The 17581-nt window shown below is 46.1% G+C and overlaps 1 protein-coding gene across 3 annotated transcripts in view; it reads right to left on the minus strand.

Annotated features, from left to right (window-relative positions):
* Positions 1 to 1773: 1773 nt before the first annotated feature.
* Positions 1774 to 17581, minus strand: part of LOC138754121 (snake venom metalloproteinase-disintegrin-like mocarhagin) — a 66695-nt gene continuing 50887 nt past the window's right edge. The window contains exons 16-24 of one of the 3 annotated variants that reach the window (XM_069917961.1): positions 17095 to 17257; positions 15816 to 15884; positions 13421 to 13493; positions 8990 to 9043; positions 8091 to 8193; positions 5668 to 5761; positions 4695 to 4763; positions 4302 to 4358; positions 1774 to 2751 (exon numbers count right to left, since the gene is read on the minus strand). In XM_069917961.1, coding sequence (XP_069774062.1) covers positions 2719 to 2751; positions 4302 to 4358; positions 4695 to 4763; positions 5668 to 5761; positions 8091 to 8193; positions 8990 to 9043; positions 13421 to 13493; positions 15816 to 15884; positions 17095 to 17257 — 715 coding nt within the window. In that variant the 3' untranslated portion in view covers positions 1774 to 2718. The remainder of the gene's footprint in view (positions 2752 to 4301; positions 4359 to 4694; positions 4764 to 5667; positions 5762 to 8090; positions 8194 to 8989; positions 9044 to 13420; positions 13494 to 15815; positions 15885 to 17094; positions 17258 to 17581) is intronic. The other 2 variants (XM_069917964.1, XM_069917962.1) reach the window with 2 other exon arrangements.

A 17581-nucleotide genomic window follows, 5' to 3' on the forward strand; every position in this document is an offset into this window, starting at 1 on the left:
GTGAAGGTACTTTTGTTTCTAACACTATGGTCCCCACTTAGGATTTTCAAAGTTACGATGGTTCGAATCCGTGCTTTCAATTTCGAATTCCAATCCTGCACTTGCGAAATGCGGTGCGCTGCTCTCTCACGAAGCTGACTCAACATGCTCGCAGTCTCTGCAGTGATGAAATTGATGAAGCTGTTGCTTGAACATCCTCACCTCCCAGCAATTAATTTTAGTTCAATGCTTCCTCCATTCTTCCAGCCCAGAGTACGTTAATGGTTTTTTTCAGTGTGGAATAAATTTTAATTATAAAACACATGGTAGGTGCGGGATTCTTTTGCAACTTACGATGGGCTTGCCGGATCGCAACCCCATCGTAAGTAGAGGAGCACCTGTACGACTGATGTTTCGGGAGTGAGCCCTTCCTCAAGGTATAAAAAAAGCAGGCAGGTGTCTGGATAAAGGCTGGGGAGAGAATGGGGGGGGGAGGAGTCCAGACCAAGACAAAAGGTGTTAATTGGATATTTAGATTTAGACATACAGCATGACAACAGGCCCTTTCAGCTCATGAGCCCGTACTGTCCAATTACACCCACTTCACCAACAACCCCTGGTACGTTTTGAACGGTGGGAGGAAACCGGAGCTACTGGGGGAAACCCACGCAGACACTGGGAGAACGTACCAACTCCTTACAGACTACGCCAGATTTGAACCCCAGTCCCGATCACCGGAGCTGCAACAGCATCGAGGGAACCGACATGCCAACTGTAGCGCTCAAATATGATGAGGAGAGGTGAGAATTGATTTTGGCTCTGTGAAAGGGGACAGAGGATGGAAAGATTTTAATGGAAACCAGAGAAATTCATGTTAATACAACTGGTTGGAGGGTGCCCAGACAGAAGACGAGGTGTTGTTCCTCCAGTTTGCAGGTGGTCTCAGTCTAGCAGTGCATGAGATCATGTTGGCAAGGGAATGGGATGGGGAATTGAAATGGATGACCACTGGGAGCTCCACATTATGATGGTGTATAGAACCAAGATGTTCACAAAGCGATCTCCCAGTCTGCACCAATTCGCTCTGTTGTAGAGGAGGCCACAACAGGAGCACTGGATGCAGTTGATGACCCCTGCAGATTCACAACTGAAGTGTGGCTTCACTTGGAAGGATTGTTTGGGGCCTTGAATGGTGTTGAGGGAGGAGGTGCAGGCCAATAACCTATCTTTCAGCTGCTTCCATCGGGGAAGAGATACAGGAGTATCAGAGCCAGCACCACCAGGCTGAGGAGCAGCTTCTTCCCATGGGCAGTGAGAATGCTGACGACCAAAGGAACCGTTCACACTCACCACACGAGAATCCCATATTCAAGAAGCAATATTGGACAGCCCAGCAATGATTCCCCCCCTCGACCCTTCCATTGTCTAAATGACAAGATATTGCAACTCAGTAAGTGTTGAATGTGAAATAGTAGATTAAAGTTTCAGTTTTCTTTCAGGCCCCACAACTATGTAAAAAACGACCTGCATGTGGATTTTTTTTTCATTTATTGTGGTGGGGGGTGCTTTTTCAGCTGGTAAATAAAGCACTGGAAAGAAGTTTGAGGTCCCCTGAATCCAATAAAGTTACTAAACTTGCTGTAAGTCTAACACTGTGTGAACCCCTGTCGTGTGGCAGAGTGAGAACTTGGTGGTTCTGAGAATGATTCTGCTGAAGATGACAAGAGGATAAAGAGAAAACCAGGATATCTTCAGCTTATTTTTATTTGAGAATAAATGGACATGCCCTTCACCTTTAAATGCAAACTCAAAACATTTTTATTGGATAATAAATGTATTAGAAAATTCTGATAAAAAGTTCCACCAATTTATAGCATTAATAACATACACTTTCCCAAAAGCCCCCATCAATATAGGGCAGTAGTTCTCAAATTTCTTTCCACTCACTTATCACCTTAAGTAATCCCTTACTAACCACAGAGCACCAATAGCCACTGGCACTTGGTCCTGGCAATTAACACGGAATTAACTGGGACAGGGTCCAGTGGAAAAGGAACACTGTCTAAATGCCGGCATCAAAACCCACTGGGGATTGACCGTCTCTACCCCCTACTCATATCCCCGGTGTCAGCTGACATGATTCAACCGGTGGAAAAAGGATAGAAGAAAGTCACCCGTTTCCAATTGAAGGTAGACTCCCTGATCCCCTGGGGACGAGTTGTGATCAGTGGAAAAGCAGTCAAGGTTCCGGTTAATGGTGGCCCAGTGGAAACGTCACAAAGGGCTTCCTACACTGCATGGCCAATAAGCAGGGATGCCAATGGAAAAAAGAGCTTTTGGCAATGGATGTGTTAGGTAGATAGTAAGGGATTACTTAAGGTGGAGTGTGAGTGGGGGAAAAAATGTTTGAGGATCACTAGACAAGTAGTCCTGTTTTTTCCATCTTTACTTGTAAGTCAGTGGAATAAATAGAGAATAAACAAGCCTTGAAAATTTTACTTCGACAATATATAAATAAATTGAGTGAATAATGCATTGAAGCCAAACACAATCTGTGCAGGAATTCAGCAGGCTGTGCAGCAATTAAATAGAAAAGAGAACAGTCATCATTTCAGGCCAACGCTCTTCATCAAGATCAACCTGCTGGGTTCCTCCAGAAGACTGTGGGTTCCATCATTTGCAGCCTCCCGGCAGTTCCCGAGTACTGGGAGACGGGAACTGACAGCTCTCATCCCATGCTCAGTATCTCGGTCTGGGAGGAGGCATTAAGACCTGGAAAGAATGCAGAAGTTAAGATGTTCAGTCCGATCTATGAAACAAGTGTTTCGTTCCCTGACACTAGAATTAGATGCATTCCAGATAAAACTGCAAAGAAATGTACAGTGATATCATGGAAAGATGACAGAGAAATGTTATTAAGTAGATGGTATAATGAGATGTGAAATTGTAAACCTTTGGAAAAAAAAATTACGTATTATTTAAGGAATCAAGTTGAAAACTTTTATAGTATTTGGAAATCATCTATGGATTTTATGGATAATTTTCCGTCCACCTCTTCTATCTTATCCACTCTTCTTAATTAGTAATTTTTAATAACAATTAATGATTGTCGATGCTAATATTATTGAATATTAAATGGTAGGTATTTCTTTTCTTATTTTTGGGTGGGAGGGGGATGGGGAGAAAATATATAAAAGTAATTTTTTTGTATCATTTGGCTTTGGATATTTGATGTTTTATTCACTTTTTCCTGTAATGGTGCAAACAATTAAATAAAATTTATAAATAGACAACAAAAAGATTCCAGATGAGTTGGGGATGAAGGTGGGGTACGGCGAGCAGGGGTTATTTAAGATGGAACAGAGGAGCAACTGATTTTTCCGGAGAGTAGTGAATCTATGGAAGTCTCTGCCCAGTCGAAATCATCTCATTATATATATTTTCAAGGCGCAGAGATGCACCATCAATAATCACAAAAGACTGAAACTGATAGGGGTTTTTATTCACTACAGACTGGAACAGCCACCAACCTCACTGACTGGAATGGGGAGCCTGCAAAGGGCTATGGGTAGGATCCGTCTTGGGAGCAGCAGCCAATCATAGCTTAACAGTGGTTTACCACACACACACACACACACACACACACACACACACACACACACACACACACACACACACACACACACACACACACACACACACACACACAGATAGATAGATCTTTTGGCATTATAACAGTGGTTTACCACTATTTCTCTCTATAATTGACTTCCCTTCTTCATGTCATTTCCCCCTCTTTCCTTCCCTTTGTGTAGGCAACTTGTTTTCGTGAACCTCGTTCCATCCTCACTGAGTTCTTGTTGAATTATAGGCTGTCCATGCAAGACAGAATTGTTAAGGTGTTTCTTCAGGTAGAGACTGAGAATTATTGATGTTATCCCAGAGGGCTGTGGAAGCTCAGTATGTTTAAGAAAGGGATCAATAGATTCTTGGATTTTGAAGGAACTGAAGGGGTGGTTCAGGTGGAGCGGTGAAGTCGGTCAGTGGGCCCTGAGGAGGCAAAGACATATAACAAACATTTTGGCCCCCTCGTCAAGATATGAGCAAAATGCAGGCACATCTCCCGATCTTTTTATTTAGTCACCTGCCTGCTTTTTGCTTGTACCTTGATGGAGGGCTCAGACCTGAAACGCTGGTTATATATATATATTGCCTCCTATCAACACTGCAAGGCCTGTTGACTTTCTCCAGTGCTTTTGTGTATTTTCTTGCACTCTCTGCTTTCTACTTGAGGTATTTAAGTACAAATCAGGTTGACGTACCTTGCCACTCATTGGAGTTAAATTCGGTTTAGTTGCTGGAGGTTGAGGAGGAAATGGCTACAAGAAAAATGACAAATAATATTAACTGTCTGGTACTCTAGGATGAGATGTTACATTAATGTACTGATGATACTCTTTTCTTTAGACGCACAGCATGGTTAACAGTCCTTTTCGGCCCACGAGCCCGTGCCGCCCAATCACATCCAGTTGGCCTACAACCTCCCTGGTACATTTTTGAAAGGTGGGGGGAAACCTATGCAGATTCGGGGAGAACGTACAAACTCCTTGCAGAGAGCGACAGACTTGAACCCCTCCGATTGCTGGCACCGTAACAGCTAACTGCTAGGCTAATTTGTGGGCATTAAACGGCCTATTGTTGCCATGTGAACTTACCTTGGCAGGAGGGTTGGGTGCAGCTGGCTTGGCATACGGAGGAGGGGGTGGAGCAATCTGCATTCGACCCTGGAACAGGACGTGAAAATTATTGAAGTGGAATAACATATCAACACAATAATCAAATGCAGAGGGACTGGTGGGAAGTAAGGGGAAGGGGCGGCCTTCTTTTGTCCGAACGGCATCGTATCCCTCTCTGGTTGATTCTGTAATATTGGCTAATTTTCTCTCTCAGAATCCACAGCAGATGAAAAATAGTCTATTTGCAGAATGAATGAATCCTCTATTCTGAATGATAACAATTGTTTGCACTCCCAACCTAACAGTCAACATCTCATGTCCCTGTTGTTCGGGTTCGTTTAGGTCCAACAAGTTAAAAACCAAAACAAAGCATACACTTATTTCAGGGATTCATACGGGACAACATAGTCAATGTGCTAGGCGAAACTCTACACACATACTGGAGTTTAATATTACAAGAATATAATCTGCAAATAAATCGTATCAAAGGTACAAATAATGTGATAGCAGATTGTCAAGATGCTAAAATTGATCATGTATAGAAATATATACATCCCGATCACTGGCAGTGTAAAGGTAATGAGCAAACCGTGCTGCCCTGAGAATATCTATGAATGCCTGCACTGTGACGCTGCTGGAAAGCAACGAATTTCATAACTTGTTCATGAAAATAAATTTGGACTGATTCAATTATCCAGAAAAAATTGGTTTTTCCACCAACACTGAGGTTCCATGTTATTGGAGTTTTGTTGCTAATGGACATCTTTCAAGGTCATTTTCACCCCCCCCACTCCCCCCCCCACCATGCCCCATTTATTTTGCTTTTTTTAAAACAATTCTCAAATTTCTTTGGTCTTGCATTTTAATCATTCTCTAGAATACTAATTCAGTATTGCAGCCACTACAATGACATGAATATTATTCGACAGGATGAAGCAATGGAAGGACTTGCCTTAGGGTTATGCACGTGCTGCATTTGTGGGGTTCCTGGTGTGCTCCCTGCGAAGGCGGGGTTCGTGAGGCCAGATGGTTGAGATGGTTGGGTTCTAAGGATAGAATCAGATCATTACAAGTGAGAATTGTCAATAAAAGGGGACCCCATCACTTCACACATCAAAAGTCATTGCCAGGGACTTCAAGATTTCAGGACCCATGTTGGAGTGACTCAGCAGGCCAGGCAGCTTCCATGGAGAGAATGTTTTGGGTCAGGGCCCTTTACCAAGAAGCCAAACCTGACATCAGATATCAAGTCTGATCTGATGAAATAATTGCTGAGCATGAGAATAGCTAGATTTCATGGGAATGCAGGAATAGTTGCATTTCACAGGGACCTGCAGGAGGCGGTGTCCTAAGAAAGCAGCCTCTATCCTCAAGGACCCCCACCATCTAGGCCACACCCTCTTCACTCTGCTATCATCTGGAGCCTGAAAATGAGCTCCCAGCTTCTTTCCAAATTAAAATACAAAAATTTGCAGACACCGTGATTGAAGTAAAAACTGGAGAAACTCAGCAGGTTTCAAGAAAGCTTTGTAACCCCCCCCCCCGAGGAATGGGGTGCATCCGAAGTGAAAAGAGAACCCCGTCTATCCATAGTGAACCCACAAAAGGCAACGGGACCAGAAAACACATCTGGTCCAGTGCAGACCAACAGCTGGAGGTCTTCACGGCCACGTTTGCTGCAGCAGTCCATCGTCTCCGTGGGTTTCAAGACAGCCACCATCATGCCGGCTCCCAAGAGGGCGACAGTAACAGGCTTCAATGACTACCTCCCCTTGGCACTGAACTCTGCTATCATGAAGTGCAGTGGAGAAATGGGCACTTCTATCCAGCCGCACTTTCCTGGCTCTTGTGCAAGCTATCACCAATCGGCTGCCTATATGCCTGAAGGGGTGGGGATCACTGCCTTTCCTCCGGTTTGAGCATCTCAGCTCGCTCTGCGCTGCACAGCTAGAAGTGGGAAAGGTGAGGGCTGGTGACTGTGTGAAGAGACAGCAGCCACAGTCAGAGAGCAGATGCAGGTTAAATCCCGGAGACTGCCAAACAAGCCCAGCAGGGCACCGAGGTGCTGTTAATGTCAGAAACACAACAGCTCCCAGCAAAATGATATGACATCTAATGGCATGAGGTGATGGATGAATATAGGCTTCGACATGATAACGACCCTGGAGTGAAACATGAAAGATGCTGTGATAGCAGTAAAAACTGGCTGAGGAACTCTGCCGATCTCACAACGTCCATAGGAGACGATTCAGGTCGGAGTCCTTTCTATCCCTATTTCTCCTTTTATCCAATTCTGTCTCTCATGTGTTTTTTTACAGAGCGCTGCATTCCAGGAAATTATTCCCATTTTCTCTGAATGCACGCTGTGTATAAAAAGCTCAGAACGGGAATGAGGGTGCTATTCCGGCTCCGACTTTTGACCTCCTCGATCCCTTGCCATTTTCCCAGGATGCCTGCAGGTGCTCCGTGACCAAGGGGCTAATGAATACGACATAGCGATGGTGCAATGTCGGTATACTATACAAACTCGCGGACAGAAATTTGTTGTGGAAATTTTTAATTGAAGATTAAAATGTTGAAAGTTGAAGAATCGTTCAAAGGTTTGGCCATTCCATGTTCCATCTGATGCTGCCCCTGTAAGTGCTGTGGGAGATTTGCTGTTTTGGCCGTTCCTGTGTGACCGACCACTGCCGGGATGTGGGAAACTCTTCATAATTGTAAAATCCCGTGAAGTTGATGTAAAAAAAACACTCTCTCTTCCCTTTTCCCAAGCTCCGCTTTCACAGAGCCACCTCCCTCCCCTGACCACCACCATCCCCCCCCCAACCCGAGACTACGGAGGTGAATTCACAGACACTCAGTGGGGGGAGGGGCAGGGGGAAATCTCTTCTTCTCTAACTGTAGGAGGCGGCAGGAAATTTCTGCTGATGGTGAATCTTTGCCTAACAGTAGACTAAAGGAAATTTGGTGTAATATCTCATTTTGTTTTTTTACATGGTAATAAAATCATCTTGAATCTTGGTTCACACCAAGACTTATGGTTAACATCTCAACTGTGACGGGATTGGGGCCAAGGGGGGACATTCGTGGGCATCGTTCCCCCAAGTGAGGTATTGAGACCCCCCCTGCCCCCACATGCAGCACTAGCATCAGTAGCATCTACTATCACTAACCACGCAATATAAGCAGCGCGTTTCTCTGCTACGTCGGAAGGATGGCGGCGGTCCGTGGAAGACAGTTAGGCCGTGGAAGACAGTTAGGCACCACCACCTTTCCCCCACCCCCCCACTTACCCCTGCTAAGACTTGTCTGGCACCGACCCTGGGCTCTGAGCAAGGGGGACAAAGGTCAGGGCCCTTCACAAATGTTACTCACCGTGGCTGCAATGGTCTCTTTGCCATCCATATTCTGAATATGAAGAACCCAATTCCAATTGCTGCTATGATTACTGCCACAATTACAGCAATGATAATTATCACTGCAGGACAAGAAACAAAAAAGTATTAACAATTTGACGCACAGCAGGTAAAAGTTATCGAGACCCAGTGGGCTGAAGAGTCCATTTCTGTGCTGTATGTTTCTATGTTTTCAACCTGGAGAGGGTGCCAGAACGTCTGAGGATGTTGCCAGGACTTGGAGTGTAGGGGGTTGGGGGAGTTCTGAGCTATCAGGAGATGTTGAGCAGGCTGGGGCTTTTACTCCTTGGAGTGCAGGAGGAAGAGGGCTGATCATGAGGGGATTAGATCAGGTGAACATAGAGTGTCTTTTGTCCAGAGTAGGAAAATTAGACATTGGTTTAAGGTGAGAAACACGAAGTGTCCATAGGAGGTAAAGATACATTACTGACATTTCGGGCCTGAGCCCTCCTTTAAGGTAATCCATACCTTGAGGAAGGGCTCAGGCCCGAAATGTCGGTATATATCTTTACCTCCTATGGACGCTGTGAGATCTGCTGAGCTCCTGTAGCATTTCTGTGATTTTACTCGCAATTTAAGGCGAGATTTAACAGGAGCCTAAGCAGTACCTTATTTAAAGAGAGTTCTGGCAGAAGCTGCTGGAGGAAGTGGTTGAGGAAATCACTTTTGCAACCTTTAAGGAACATTTGGGCGGAGACGTTTGATAGAATAGATTGAGAGGGACATGGGACAAACAAGGCAGGCGGGACTATTTTGAGAGGGGAATTTTGGTCAGGATGGGCAAGTTGGGCTGAGGGGCCTGATTCCACACAGATGACTCCATGGTGACACAACAGCCACCAACAGGACAACACCCACCAGTGATTGGCGGTCTTCTTTCTTCCTTTTCCTTCTTTTCTGTAATCTGGCCCACTGGAATGTAACATTGCACAGACTAGCAACATAAGCACAGAGAACCCAATTTACACCCCCCCACCCCGTCCCTCCATTCCTTCCACTTCCCCAAAAAATTCCCTTTTGTTGCACCATGGTCCACCTTCCCTATTTTCGTCCTTTCTTGCTTGAAGCCCACAGCCTGAATCATCTGCTGCTCCTGTCTCCTGCCAGGTCTACTGAAAGCTCTCTGCATTTATTCAGTCCACTATTGAGGTCATAGATATCGATCGCAGAATCGGGAAATTTGCCCTGTTCTCTGATATATGGAATTTTTAATTGAAGATTAAAATGTTGAAAGTTGAAGAATCGTTCAAAGGTTTTGCCATTCTGTGCTCCATCTGATGCTGCCCCTGTAAGTGCTGTGGGTAATCAGGGCATAAAGTCCAGCAAGCATGGTGGCTGCTGGAGGAACCCAACGAGTCCATCAGCATCCACAGGTAGAAACTGTTAGTCAATATTTCATGCCAAGCCCCTTTTATGGGGACTAAAGGGAAAAAGGAATCATGTTACGTTCATAAAGGGGGGAATAGAAGCTGGGTGAAATTCAGAGACAACAGGAGAGAAGGTGTGAGAGGTGGAGAGACAGATAGAGGGAGAGACCACTGAGAGAAAGAAAAATTAGGGAGAGAGAGAGAGAGAGAGAATAAATATAGTAGGTGAAGAAAGATAGAACAGTGGAACTAGATGGGGTGGAGGATAGAAAAGTGAATGTACATGCCATGAGGTTTACGGCTGTTCAGGAGAAATATAATATGTATCCATCGAGTTTTATATTTGAAGTTCCTCAAGCATTATATCATCTTCAGTTTGAGGTGCAGAAGTTACCAAAGGAAGTTAGATGAATCATTTTCTCATGATGCAGAAATAAACACTCTGTGTCTTAAATTATATCTTAAATTACCCACCAAAAATAGTCATAAGCCATGTTTCCACTGACATCCCAGTTGATTGGCCGTTTGTGCCATTTCCACTGGGCCACCCTTAACCAGGACACTGAATGCAGCTCATCCCCAGGGATCAGAGAGTCTGACTTCGAATTGATTAGATGCCCTTATTCCACTGGCATGCCGGCGTCAGCTGGCATGGGGGATATGAATAAAGGTAGAGGCTGTCAGTCCCCGGCATGTAATGACGCAGTGTGTTGATTGTTTTCCTTTTCTCTGGACCCTGAACCAGTTAATTCCTGTGACAAGGTGCCAGTGGAAAAGGGGCTATAGTATCATTGAGTTGCGAAGCAGAAAAAGAGGCCCTTCAGTCCATCATGACCCATTTTGTCCATCTGCACTGAGCCCATTTTTCTGTATTAGGACCAATTTACCTACTTCATTGCTTGTCTGAATGCTTCTTATACACTGTAGTTGCATCTAATTTCACCATCTCCTCTACCAGCATGCTCCAGATGTTGAATATTTTCTATTAAAAATTCTACCTCTCAGAGCCCCTTTAACCTGTACCTTTTATTTATGACAGGGCAGCTCTTCAGCGCTTGACGTCCTGCTTTGCGGAAACTGCCAAAATGTTTGGCCTGGAAGTCAGCCTGAAGAAAACTGAGGTCCTCCATCAGCCAGCTCCCCACCATGACTACCAGCCCCGCCCCCACATCTCCATCGGGCACACAAAACTCAAAACGGTCAACCAGTTTACCTATCTCGGCTGCACCATTTCATCAGATGCAAGGATCGACAATGAGATAGACAACAGACTCGCCAAGGCAAATAGCGCCTTTGGAAGACTACACAAAAGAGTCTGGAAAAACAACCAACTGAAAAACCTCACAAAGATAAGCGTATACAGAGCCGTTGTCATACCCACACTCCTGTTCGGCTCCGAATCATGGGTCCTCTACCGGCATCACCTACGGCTCCTAGAACGCTTCCACCAGCGTTGTCTCCGCTCCATCCTCAACATCCATTGGAGCGCTTTCATCCCTAACGTCGAAGTACTCGAGATGGCAGAGGTCGACAGCATCGAGTCCACGCTGCTGAAGATCCAGCTGCGCTGGATGGGTCACGTCTCCAGAATGGAGGACCATCGCCTTCCCAAGATCGTGTTATAGGGCGAGCTCTCCACTGGCCACCGTGACAGAGGTGCACCAAAGAAAAGGTACAAGGACTGCCTAAAGAAATCTCTTGGTGCCTGCCACATTGACCATCGCCAGTGGGCTGATATCGCCTCAAACCGTGCATCTTGGCGCCTCACAGTTTGGCGGGCAGCAACCTCCTTTGAAGAAGACCGCAGAGCCCACCTCACTGACAAAAGGCAAAGGAGGAAAAACCCGCAACCGTGTCTGCCTGTCCCGCATCGGACTTGTCAGCCACAAACGAGCCTGCAGCTGACGTGGACTTTTACCCCCTCCTTAAATCTTCGTCCGCGAAGCCAAGCCAAAGAATATGGGATGAAAAATGTGTTAGGCCCAGCCATTCTCAACTTGGCCACTATGGGCTATGGCACCCTGTGGAGGGAAGGGGGGGCACAGCACATTAAAATAAAAGTTTTCTTTTTCACCTCACATTACAAATTTTTAAAAATGATTTTTATGTAGTTGGTGGGAGAGGAGTACGGTAGAAACCAGAACTTGAATGGGGCGGCACAATGGTTACATAGTGGTTAAATTGACGCTGTTACAGATTCAAACGAGAGGGCATAAACTCCCAGCAGAGGCAGTAGAAGCGAGATCGATGTTAATATTCAAGGAAAGGTTGGATAGGAATATGGACGAGAGAGGTGTGGAGAGTTGTGGGCTTAAATGCGGGTCAGTGGGACTAGATGGGAGAAGATGTTTGCCATGGACTAGTAGGGACAAACTTGTTTGTTTCTGAGCTGTAAATGGTTATATGGTTATAAGGGTTCCAATCCGGTTCTGTCTGTAAGGAGTTTGTACGTTCTCCCAGTGTCTGCGCGGTTTTCTCTGGTGACTCTGGTTTCATAGGTCAATTGGGTGTAATTGGGCAGAATGGCCTCTTGGGTAGGAAGGGCCTGTTATCGTGGTGTATGCCCAAATTTAAATTTTAAACATTTAAAACTTTAAAATGTAAACAAAAAATGAAAATATAAATTAAAAATTTGACTGATCATAGGGAAGGGTTCCCATAAGCTTTGAGCAGAGTCCGAGAAGGGGCTCTAATAAAGGAATTAGAGTGGCTGGTTTCACATGTTCCTTGGTTTTAGTGATATAAATTTATTTATTTAGACATAACGGCTCAGTAAAAGGCCCTTTCAGCCCACAAGCCCATGCAGCCTGTAGGTATTGAACAGTGGAAGGAAACCCAAGCAACACGGGGCGAACGTACAAGCTCTTTGGACACAACAGACAATAGTCCTCTGGAATGCCTCCAAGGCCAGTATATCCTTCTTCAAGTATGGTGACCAGAACTGAATACAGTACTCCAGGTGCGGCCTCACCAGGACCTTGTACAGTTGCAGCATGACCTCCCTGCTCTTGAATTCAATTCTTCTAGCGATGAAAGCCAACATTCCACTTACCTTATTAATAACCTGCTGAACCTGTAACCCAAATTTTTGTGATTCATGCTCAAGCACTCCCAAGTATTTCTGCACTACCGCAAGCTGCAGTCTTTCACCATTTAAATAATAACCTGCTCTTCTATTTTTCCTACCAAAATGGATGACTTTGCATTGTACTCCATCTGCCAGACCTTTGCCCACTCACCTAACTTAACTGTATTCTTCTGCAGCCTCTCCACATCCTCCGTACAATTTGCTTTTCCACTCCATTTAGTATCATCTGCAAACTTGGCCACGCGACACTCTGTCCCCTCTTCCAAATCGTCAATGTAAATGGTGAACAGCTGTGAGCCTAGTACCAACCCCTGCAGCACCCCACTTCCCACTGTCTGCCAATCAGAAAAAACACCCATTTATCCCGACTCTCTGCCTTCAGTCAGTTGGCCAATCCTCAATCCATGCCAATATACTTTCCCGACTCCATTCATCTGTATCTTATTGCTAAGTCTCTTGTGCACCACCTTATCAAATGCCTGCTGTAAATCGAAATATACAGCATCAACTCTATCTACCACACCCATTATATCCTTGAAGAGCCAAATCCCTTCAGTTCCTGAGAGAGATGCAAGATACAAGGTGGCCAGTACACAAAGTCAGGAAGAAGGGTCAGCTCTGATGTCTCCTACAGTCAGAGAGCTTGCCGAGGCTCACATGGTGACATTTAGCGAAGCCCCTTGACTCTCTCACCATCCATCCTCTCCTTCATCCTCTCACAAGCAACCAGGAGAGGAAGCCACAGTGGGGAAGTATGGATTATTGACCCCAGTGGGAAAACCAAGGCTATGACTGACTCCCTCAAGGGGTGTTGCAGTATCGCTGGGGTCTTACCAGTCACAGGTAACAGATTGTTTTGCGGCACGTACCCCTCCTCAAACTGGCACTGCTCCAGGTGATTGCATGTCTGTAAGGAAGTACATAAAGACCCATTGAACCACAGCTGATCACTTCACACGGACGGCATTCCGGGAGGCTGCAGCACTGTTCCCTGCCTCCGTTGAACCCTTTCTCCTCCCCTCCCCCAATGACGTCTATATTTCAAGAGTGACTCGCTGCCATTCCAGGAGGGAGTGCGATAGTTGGCGGCTGACTTGTTCCCAACTTACTGGATAATGGCCCCAGCAGCACCATGTCAAACACAAAGGGAATGCGCACCCGACATAAACAGGCAGCGCGGTTAGTGTAGCAGTTAGCGCAAGGCTGTGACAGTGCCAGAGACCGTGACTAGGGTTCGAATCCCGCATAGGAGTTGGTACATTCTTCCCGTATTTGCGTGGGTTTTCTCCAGTTTCCTCCCACCATTCGAAAACATACCAGGGCGTGTAGATCAATTGCGTGTAATTGGGTGGGTGGCACGGCTCGTGGGCTGAAAGAGCCTGTTACCATGCGGTATGTCTAAATTTAAAATTAAAAATTTAATTTAAACACCCTTTTCTCCTGGATTTCCTTGGTGAAGGGGACTTCGAGAGACCCTGATGCAGCTAGCAGGACCGCCGCCTCAATTCCAGAGACCTGGGCTGCTATCTGTGTGGAGTTTGCAGGTTCTTCCAAAGATGTGCAGATTTGAAGGTCTCTTGGCTACTGTGAATTGGCCTGAGTGTATGTGGGTGAGAGGTAGAGTTTGGGTGGGGAGGGTGGTGGGGGATGTTGCTGGGGATGTGGGATTGGTGCAGGGTTAGTGTTTGATGGGTGACGTGGATGCAAAGGTTTCTCTTGCTGTGTGACTTCGTGGGGAGGGAGGGAGTGTTGGCAGCTCCCTCATCACTGCAGGGGCTGGAATGAAGAGGGGCTAAGATGTTAAGGTGTATGTCCAATGCTGGTTTAATGTTGGAGGGGCTGAAGCGTGCAACAAGAATTGGTTGGAGCAGATCGCAATGGTCCACTTAAAATTGGGTCTGTGGGTGTGGCGCTCCCTCTCAATAATGGGGTCGAACCTGGTCATCAGGTGTGAGGTGCTCTCGGTGCTGCTGTACGTGGCACAGGTGTGTCCCATACCCTGCACCTCTGTCCTGGCAGTTACCAGACCAGTTTCCTGATTCATATAGGGCTCCAAAATGGAAGGGGCACCATCCAGATAATGGGGGCAAGGGTGTACCCAATGTGGCCCTCAGCTTGATGACCACCTTCATGTGTGGCTGCCTCAGGCTGTGCGTGAAACCAGAGTACAAGAGCACCAAATGACGCCATGTGGTGAGGATCTACCTGTCCCAGGTGTTGCGAAGGATAGGCCTGGTCCTGTTGCCATGTAATTTCCCAGTCAGCTAGAATTTTCCACACCTATCCTTCATGGAAAAGTTTTTCCAGAACAAGGGCATCAGCACGGAATGTCCTGCAGAAACTGAGAGATGAGGACTTGATGGATTTGGTGGAATGGTTCCCTGAGCAGACCGTCTGGGTCATCTGATGGAATGCCTCATTGCCAAGACTCACAAACAGGCACCAGGACCTGGCCTGGCTGGTGGTGAGAGGATCCCTCCCAGTGAGATCCTTCTTGTCCAACTGGAACATCGCCCACCACGCATGTTGTCCTAGGGTCGGCAGCAGTGGAGTGGAGACTGTTGGCCCGTAGGCTTGGCGCAGCCAACACAAGGGCACTGTGGGGAAGGACCACAGTCTAGAGTCCTCCCATTGCCAAACACTGAGGGGCTGAGACCGAGGGCAAGTCCCTCAAGTAACAGAGGGGGGAGTAATGACAAGGTGCCACAGTAGTGATGATGGTGTATCGATAGAACAAATGTAACAATGTAAATCGATGACAAAATGTAGATATGACTGACATTATGAGTGTAAAAAATCTTGGAACATTTAAATTTTTTTGTAAATGTTTTTTTGACATACAGTATGGTAACAGGCTATTTCGGCCCATGAGCCTGTGCCCTCTGAATTACACCCAATTAACATACAACCCCCAGTACATTTTGAAAGGTGGGAGGAAACTGGAGCCCCCGGGGAAAACCCACGCAGACACGGGGAGAATGTACAAATCCCTTACAGACAGCGCGGGATCTGAAACCTGGTCACGATATTTGTAACGACATTGCGCTAACCGCTAAACCAAATGGGCTGCCCTATTTATTGTGAATGAAGTATATTTTTGATTAAATGAAACTGTTTAACGTTGTGACACAAGGGCAAGCTCCTGCCACTACTCTGAACAGGCGATAAATAGAGTGCCTTGGAAGAAGGAATGGCAGGAACTTGCACACACGTGCCCAGGCAATCTTACCGCGTGCTGAGGGCATTTGTTGGAGCAGGTGCTGACTTTGACTTCGACACATTCTGCATTCAGACACATCTGTGGAAAGGGCAGATCTGCAGTGAGCATTTTGGACATCGAGGCCAGTCCACTGTAACCCAGATCCAGTATAAAGAGAAAGTGGGTGTGTGAAGCAGGGCAGAAGTGAGACCTTCCCCAACACACAGCTATACAAAGGTTGACTCCAGATCAAACCAGAGACCTACAAAAGGCAGCAAATGCTAGAGTTTGAAGCCAAACACAATCTGCTAGAGCAGGGTTCCCCAAACTTTTTCTTTCCACTCACATACCACCTTAAGTAATCCCTATGCCATCGGGTGCTCTGTGATTAGTAAAGTGTCTCCTTTTCTGTGCTTAATAAGCGTCAACCAGTTGGGAACTGCAATCTTGGGGGGGTTAATTATTTATACAGGTACACGATCCTTTATCCAGACTTCTAAAATCCAGAAAGCTCCAAAATCCATTAAGTGGGGAGAGAAGCGCCCAGCGCTTGGGGGAGATGGCTGAGGGACCGGCGCTTGGGGGAGGCGGCTGAGGGACTGGTGCTTGGGGGAGGTGACTGGTGCTTGGGGGAGGCAGCCAAGGGACTGACAGTTGGGGGAGGTGGCCGGGCGACTGGAAGAGGGTGGGGGTAGGTACGGTAGCACAATTCGGGTGGGCTTTCTGAAATCCGGAAAAATCCGAAATTCAGAACACACTGTCCCCCAAGGGTTCCGGATAAAGGATCGTGTACCTGTAATGTTATTGTTCATCTTTTGGGCGGCTCCGTGGAAGGGGAGGAACCTGCAGATGCAGCAACGGATAAATGCTTTTAAAGAATGTGACTGAAAGTAAAGTAAAATTCTTAAAGGTTTATATATTCCTGCAAGTGAAGTTTGTTCAGTGTAAATACCGAATGGTACTTTTTTTGTCTTTTAAACTGTTTATTCTTAATTAGGCATTGTAAGTGTAAATCTCAAGCACTGAAAAATACATTTATCCAGCATCTAACAATCTCCATAGGTGCCGGATACCGGGATTTTACTGTAATAGGAAAACATAGATACTGTGGGTTGCACAGCCATCTCTTATCCTGCAAGTTTCCGCAAGGAAGAAATTAAAAGCAGGGCAATCGAAGTATGCCACAGACCAGAAATGCTTAGAAGACACTGTGGCTTCAGAAAAGGACAAGGAGCGCACTTGGCATCCAGATCGAAAAACGTACCCCAGTTCCATCTCCGTGCACCTTAATTCACATTCACTTCATTACCTTGTTAGCTCCGCACTTCATTCCATTCTCCACCAGTCCTGGGTTCACTCCATTCTTGTCCAGGATGACTTGGCACTGTGTGCTTCCGGTGGTTATTTTGCCAGTACTGAAAGGCACCATTGATCTCCCACCGACGCAGTATAGCTGCCCACACATTATGTCCCTGGGGAGGGAGGGAGGGGATCGCATCAGGTAAACCTGGCAGAGTCCAGCAAGTGGTTTCTCGTCAGTTACTTCAGTCCTGGCATGGGGGCCAGGGGTCACTGCTGGCAACTGAGGAGAAACAGCTCACTCTCTTGAGAAGACGAGACGGGTTCAATGCTGAGACTGATTTTCCTCATGAATTTGTCAAAGAATATTAGGAATTAATAGAAACCAGAACAGCTTTTAGAGAATGAATGACCTCCACTTCTTTACATGGTATTCTGTCATAAATGCTTTGATATAAGATGCAAGATAACACTGTAAAATGAAGATTTTTCTTTCT

Source organism: Narcine bancroftii, chromosome 2 (genome assembly GCF_036971445.1).
Source record: "Narcine bancroftii isolate sNarBan1 chromosome 2, sNarBan1.hap1, whole genome shotgun sequence".
Classification (NCBI taxonomy): Eukaryota; Metazoa; Chordata; class Chondrichthyes; order Torpediniformes; family Narcinidae; genus Narcine; species Narcine bancroftii.